At 43.4% G+C, this 7,511-nt stretch overlaps 1 protein-coding gene across 1 annotated transcript in view; it reads left to right on the plus strand.

Annotated features, from left to right (window-relative positions):
- Positions 1–720: 720 nt before the first annotated feature.
- Positions 721–7,511, plus strand: part of T265_01536 (hypothetical protein) — a gene marked incomplete at both ends in the record, with an annotated part of 12,369 nt that continues 5,578 nt past the window's right edge. The window contains 7 exons of the mRNA XM_009165595.1: positions 721–802; positions 983–1,041; positions 1,076–1,288; positions 2,485–2,730; positions 3,791–4,162; positions 5,285–5,426; positions 7,371–7,493. Of these exons, the coding sequence (XP_009163859.1) occupies positions 721–802; positions 983–1,041; positions 1,076–1,288; positions 2,485–2,730; positions 3,791–4,162; positions 5,285–5,426; positions 7,371–7,493 (1,237 nt within the window). The remainder of the gene's footprint in view (positions 803–982; positions 1,042–1,075; positions 1,289–2,484; positions 2,731–3,790; positions 4,163–5,284; positions 5,427–7,370; positions 7,494–7,511) is intronic.

The raw sequence follows: 7,511 nt of genomic DNA on the forward strand, positions 1-7,511 counted from the left end.
TCAGAAGTTGTCATGCATTAGGGATGTCAAATTTACTGGTACGTCAAAATGTAACCTCCTGATCCAGCCAAACGATATGCACTGACCTAATTGGCCCAGTAGGTCGTCAATTCCATGAGCCTACATTGGTGATTCGATATTTTCGTTGATTTCAAGACCCATCGAAATCATGGGTTAAGCTGGCATTGGACAATGCACATTAAAACAGTTATGGCTAATGAATTGTTTGGATTTTTTTGAAAAGTGGTCCTTTAGGTATGAATTACAGGTTGACTTCTGTCAATTAGGCCAAATTTCTCTCTGAAGTGAACTCTCTTTGCTGTTCCTCCCCGTGTCCCATTGAATAAAAAAACATAAATGGCAACCCTTGTCACCTATTTCGAGTTTCCTCCTCCTTCATATCACGATTTTAGAGGACGGACTGTGGTAGTTTTACAAAAAATTGATTGAACACAAACTTTATTCACCATACGTTTCCAGTTTTCTCCCATAGATGATGTTTTTTCCACTTACTTGATGTTGGTTTTCTAGGTAATACTGATGTTGAGTAAGTACGATTGTGCTCGGGTTGTAGGTGTCAAACCCGTCTGTAAGAATTTATCTTCTGGTGAAATGTATTTGCATACCAATTTGATTTTGACCGGAGACTCGCCTTTAACCCAGCTGAATTCCCGTTTATAATGTTTTCAAGCAACTGAATGTGCTGCACCGTGACGCCTCATGTTTCAGTTGGCACTACTCACAAGGTTGCTGAAAACTCTCAAAGCCCGCGACCGGTTCCGCCCTTCTTGGGGCTCATCAGGTAGGCACAGTCACTGAGTTTACGTGAACCGTATGTTCTACTTGAACCCAAATTGCACGAAGTTAGCGAAATACGCTCATTAGCATACCAATTTGGTTTTGCCGGGCGACTCTCCTGGAACCCAGCTGAATATCTCTTGTTTTTCTTCATAATTAACTTGAACGCCTACTACTGTTTCAGGTACTGACAATGACTATCCGGTCCGATCCATGGGTGAGGCGCTAACAGTGCAAGCTAGAGTAAGCATGCATCTAATTCTTCTAATTCTATTAGAGTACCCGCGTCACTCTGAAAATCGACGTACCTTACACCGATCACAGTCATGTCATCGGACGAGGAGGCCGTAACATCAAAAGTGTAATGCTTGCCACACAATGTCACATTCATTTCCCTGATTTGAACAAGACAAACTTGGTGGAGAAGAGCAACCAGGTATCAATTTCTGGCCACGTTTCAAGAGTGGATAACGCAAGACAACGGATTCGAGTGGGTTTCCTGTTCGGTGTTTTGCAACTATGAAATGACTCAGCGACTTTGTATTTGATCCATGCCTCATACTTTGTAGTTTGATGGTCGTTTGGAATTAAGGGTTTTTCATATGGATCTTTCGATGTGGACCATACAAGAAATAAACATAATTGTCTAGATCGTTCAAAGCAGTATTCATTGCAGTCGTGAGAGCTTATTTTGAAGACTTCCGACGTGTTTGTCATTCCCCGAAAGCTACAGAAAGCATACGAACCTTTGACCAAAACGCCCGTGGCTTCGTCGCTCCATTCTAAGTTTCGCTGACAGTCTTCACGCTTACTTCAGCTTTCATGATGTCACCAAAAGGGTGACAAACTTTTTAGAGTAACTTTATGATAATCCTTTGATTGTTACCTTCTTTTGTGAACGTGTGTTTAAGTCAAAAACGAACATATTACAAGGCCGGTGGGATCTTTTAGTCCTGAGTTAATCAACTTATGGTACACCGGATGTAAATCGTCGATTATCGATCAATTATCGATTGTCGGTCAGTTGACACAATTATGCTGAAAGTGACAAACTGGAGACCTTACCCTCATGGTATTCACCAGTTTTATTGACGTTGAAACTATTATTTTAACGTCAGACTCGATCCTTTTTTGCTCTAGTTATTGTTAAGCTGGGAACTTCAAACAAGCACTGCAGAGTTTACTTGCATATCTCTGTCAAAAAGAAAACGGACTTCACCGTGGTCTGACGGTCTATGTGCCTTCGTGAACTGTCTAGTTATATTGAGTTGTGTCCGTCGGACACTGGTATCGTTTCATATCAGTTTGATCAACGGTTATAGGTTGGCAGAGTATCAAACATCAAAATATCCAATACTGTCAAGTATTCAGTTTTTTACATGATATTTCGCAGTTAATAAATATAACATAATAACAGAAATAACACATTATATTATTCTCTCCACCCAATCCTGATCGGAAGATAACTCTCTCTCTCTCAATTGGAAACGAACATGAGATGTTATTGGGAACCTTCATTTGAAATATATTCGAGGGAGCTCATTAACTGGACTATGCACTGTACGAGACTTTCTGTGGTCCCAAAATCAATTTGTTTTGTGACAAAAGCTCCTTGGTTTCACCACCCCCGCTGATTGTTTTATTCCTGTCACCCGACATTCCTCTTCTCTACGTTGGTTACCGCAGGATATGCTTCCCGTTACATTTATCTTTGAGTTGCCGGTAAGTGCAACCATGCAGCCAAATGTATTCCGTAACTCTCCGTTTGTCCGGCAATTGGAAGAAGTGTATGAAGTGGACGTCTGCTATCGTAGCATTCACACATCGCCCAGAACTCGGACTGTGGTCAATGTGAAAGGTTTATCGGCCAATTCACGTATGATAAAGACGGCTGTCAGGTTGCTTTTGGAACGATATTATGGTCCAAATGAGGTAAGCTATCGAAGGTGAAATAACACTAATAAGAAACAGTTATGTATAGCGGTTACCAGAGACACTAGTACAACTGAATAATACACAAAAGAAAATAAGAGACTTATCGAGTTCTTCGTTTGATAAGTTGTAGTAGACGCAGCCGAGGTTTGTAGGACGCAGTGGAATTGAATGCGGGTCTTGACGGAGTGTGTTGGAATCTGGCCTGTATCTTGTCCTATGTTCCAAAACGATATCGAGCCCAGACTTTTCCTGCACAGTGAGTCGTGCGTAGGTTTGAAGTGACCCTGGTCAATGCGCTGTGTGAAGGGACGAGCGTCGGCATCCTGCTGTCGTTGTTCCGCATATATATAGGATTACGTTGTGAATGAGGGTGCGCTTGCGTTGTTTGTCTTAAGATAAGATTCCAATCTTCTTGACTAGTCGTGGGGCACATGTTCATGACATAATCAGAACAGGAATGAAACAGTTTGTGTACATGCGTTAAACAGGTCATGTGAGTGGATGAAGGTAAACATTGCTGAGATAGTAACCGAACTGTGAAAGCGGTTGAGGATAAACGTTGACTGGATGGTAACCAACAAAAAGGCTTATATTGAAGCTTTTCAAAGTAAGCAGTATTTGGGTATACCATTGTATGCCTACATAGAAAAAGGTGTGTAGAATCGGTAGAATGTGCACCACGGTCCGCCGAATGGTGCTCGGTAGAAGTTAGTTAGTTATTGCCTATTTAAACGTTATATATATATATATACTACATATGTACAGGCATATATATAAGACAGGTGTGAAGGGTTTCTGACATGACCACCTTCGTGGATGGGTTGGGTACTTTTAGAGTGCCTGTATTGACGATTGAAAACAACTCGATAGCGTGCAAGAAGGTCACCTGTTTGCTTATCTGTGGCATTGTAAATGACTGACCATCCAAAATAAGGTACTACGAATTTTTCAGTCCGGAATTTCGAGCTCACCCAGACAAGAATCAGTTTTGCTCAGAGATAGCAACTATACAATAGCAAATGTCCACACTGTGATGTATCATCCTACTGGAAAACAGTTGGTCGCATTCTCACTGCCTAAATCCATAAGAATAATGCCTATACGAACCTCTTGTACTGCTCAGGTTGTACCCATTACCATGATCATGGAATTGGACGCTACGCACCAGACGGGATTTTTCGCACAAAAGTCTCCTGAACAGGTTGCCAAACTTGTGGCACAAACCACTGGCGCCGTCGTATCATTTCGGAAGTCCAGCGCATTCGATGACAGTCGATGTATGCTGGACACCAGCAAGGCTGCAGCAAAGCTGGACTTTATGGACTCTCTGTATCCGTTTTCAAGGAACCTTAGCTGTGGTAATGCCGCAACTATTGAGATCACTGGACTGAACGTGGACAGTGTCTTTCTGGCCAGACAGCTGATAACGGTAACAACAAAGTTTTACTAGTATCTCTACATTATTGTTCCAGCTATTTAAAGGTACCTGATTTGGTTGGAGCAGGTACCGGAAATGACAGCAGATCACCAATTGTGCAAAACTTGGAGATTCTTGCTTACTGTCAAGCGAATTTCACTATAGCCACTCCATGTCCGTAAAACCGTGCAAGGCACTTGCAAGTGGCAGACCACTCGATACCGCTTAACCCGAAAGAACTCGCTTCCATTTAACAAGGTACACTGAATACTGACTGTTGTTTCTGCTCTGGATAATTCGCACCAGAGTCCGTCAGCAACGAACTAGCTTTCTGTCCACTACCGGAAGACCACAAGCCACGACAGACCAAATAACAGTTTGCCAAAGCGATTACTGTAGCGATGATTCGTCATCCTTCTTTAAAAGAACGGAAACCTCGTCCGTAGGGAAGATATGTTCCGATGGCACTTTGTAGCGTGAAATGAGCAGAACGCTCTGATCGATTAGTTCCAAGCAGTTTTCAGGACAAATCGAGACAGTGGGACTAAAAAAAAACTACTTTTTCAAATGCGCTCTTTGGTAGGTTACTTCGTAGCCGGTATGTTAGCCATAAGTTTCCGTATCTGTAAAATTCGGTTTCGATTTTGTTGAATTACACTAGATCACAATTGACTCGTCCCACACTTGCCAATTCTGGCCTCTGTCATTGCTATTTATGGAGTAAAGTCTGAGATACGGATGAACTTTAATCACAGTGGAAAGCCACACTCAAAGTAGGTAGTTACCTGACTGGCGGCCATCCCCTCCGCTCATGATCTGCCCCCTGTAATCAACCCGTCTCCGATGAAACCGTGTGGCTGGGCTTGTCATTCGCAAGTACTATGGCATTTCACATCTCTAGTACCCCGAAATTCGGTTGGTTTTCTTAAATTCGTACCTGAGAGAGTGAGAGAGGAACATATTACTTTAAAAATAAAGACGAAAAATATTCCCGTGAATTAACCTGGTGAATAAGTGATTGGGCAGTACATTCCATAAGCTCCTGCAAGTAGTTCGGTGCTCATCACTTCTGTATGTTCTCCAAAACAGGCACACAAAACATTCACCCTCCTCGAATGCCTTGCTTCATTGCAGAACCTACTTCCGGTTGTCCTTTTATTCGACGTGACACTGGAGGAAAGCGAATGGCTCAGAAAATTCGATTTTGCACGGCTTCAGCAACAATACGACGTTTTGATTGACATTCGAAATAAACCGAAGCAGCTGAACAGGGTAAGTGAGTTAGTTCGAATTAGCTGGATAAATTGCTAAAACAATTATGGTAGAAACATGGAGGTTAATCAACTCTCAAATGGTTCACTTCCATCCTTATTTCATTCTGGTTACTTAAATCGGCAACCACAAGGTGAGTAAACACAAAGAATGATCCAAGTAACGAAAACAGATATGAGAGCAAAATTTTGTCCCAATGAAAACTGTGAATAGTGGCTACAATGGTGAAGGGACTTTCGTCCTATTGTAGGCACTTGCCACAAAAAATGACGACTTCAGTATCCTAATTTAGTGGTTCCCAATCGGACAGCTCCTTCAACGTTCCTCATTCGCATCACCACTCGCAGCTCAGATGTTTTTGTATTCTACTATTAAGGGATCACTCATTGTGGTCACTATAAAATTAAAAGAAATGTAGTACTGGGTACTGTGTCTAAACAGCGTACCTCGGGTGAATTCATTGGCTGCTGATCAGGTGACAATTGATCTGTTCACCGAACGTGGTAACTGGTAAGCCAGTATACATACAGTGGTTGGAGTGAAAAGACAAGAACTTACAGAGATTGGAAGCAGAATGTGAGGAATATGCGTCGCTGTGTGCTATGATCCTTTCCAAAGTCAACTGCAATGCCCTTGAAGTGGAATCAAAAAAGGGACCAGTCGGAAATGACATGCACTACAAAGGTGACAAAACAGCAGTACAGATGTGTGACAGAAACCAATGGGGAAACCAAACCATCACGTTCAGAGAACACGTCACCTGCTGCAGTGACTTGCCCAATTGTCACAGATTTGACGGAAAACACTAGTTTTCAAATCACATTGATAATAAAGTACATGCACTGACCGACCAATCTTTTATTGAACCAATTCAAGGCTGCGTGCCAAAAGTTGCGTTTGAGCACAAACCAGTGATTCCTTCTAAGGCTGCACCATACCTCATTTTCTTGAACAGTGGGTTCCATTCGTCTAGCAATTCCCTTTCTCCAGTAAACTTGTCTCAGGGTTGCATTCGCTGAGCTCCAAACAGGCCCGGACACCTACGCGGGCTAAATACAAACGCTCAGAAGGTCCCAACGATTCCTTGTTCATCATCGCGTCACGATTTGCAGTAGAATGATCCGATCAATACCATAATGAACAACAACCTCAATATAGAAGGCAAGAGAATCGATGGTCTCTCTGTTTGGTAACGGAACGTTTACAAGTACGGCAAAATGATAAACGGTCACGTGATCAATAGACAATAAGTGGCCCAAGCTACAATTACAGGTTGCCAGTCGGTTGCACATTAATTCAGATACGAAAAATAAATCAGGGTATTCCATGTTTTCTGGACCGAGCCAACAAAATGCTTGCCAGTCAGCCAGCATTTCTGTCAAATTGAGTAAAAGTGCCGTGCGCTTATCCAGGTATATCCTCTTCCTTAACTGCTCACTACACCACACTAATGGAGCCGCTATCCCCACCGGTTGCTTACGCATGGGATCTGTATCAGTCGTGACAACATGAATCAAATCAGCAAAGCCTGGAGAAGGGGACGGCCGCAACACACTGAGGTGGGCGTGTGACAGCTTCATCTGCATGGGTTCCGTGATGATGTGCTTTTGCTGTGCGGGCCTATGTTATTGACCATTATCTGTGTCAGAACCTGCCCCCAGGCCACACCGGCCTACAGCCTTTGATCTTGCAACCACCGCCCCCACTTCACACGGCCAGTCACACTGGTGCCTGCCATTGCGATTCTGACGTTTTTTTACCCAAACGTTGTGACTGGCCTTTTATTACGTGCACACCTTCGCAGTCAGTGCGTGTGTACGCAACGGTCGATCACCGACCCTTCCACCAGACCCAACGTCCTCCCTCGCAAGGCTTCGTACTCGTACGTTCGTTCCATTAGAATGTCGGTTCGGGGCAGCCCGATACTCTTAACGGTCGCCCAACTCAGAGTGGCGTAAACAGAGAGGTGGCCAACCCTTGACTCGGCAGAGGAGTATGAAGGAGATCATGAAACGCTTGGGTGCTGTCGGTGCTACTCGCCTTCCAGGATGGGGACCGCGTGATCTTCACTGTGCCTGGTTGGAAACAC

Source organism: Opisthorchis viverrini (assembly GCF_000715545.1).
Source record: "Opisthorchis viverrini unplaced genomic scaffold opera_v5_17, whole genome shotgun sequence".
Classification (NCBI taxonomy): Eukaryota; Metazoa; Platyhelminthes; class Trematoda; order Opisthorchiida; family Opisthorchiidae; genus Opisthorchis; species Opisthorchis viverrini.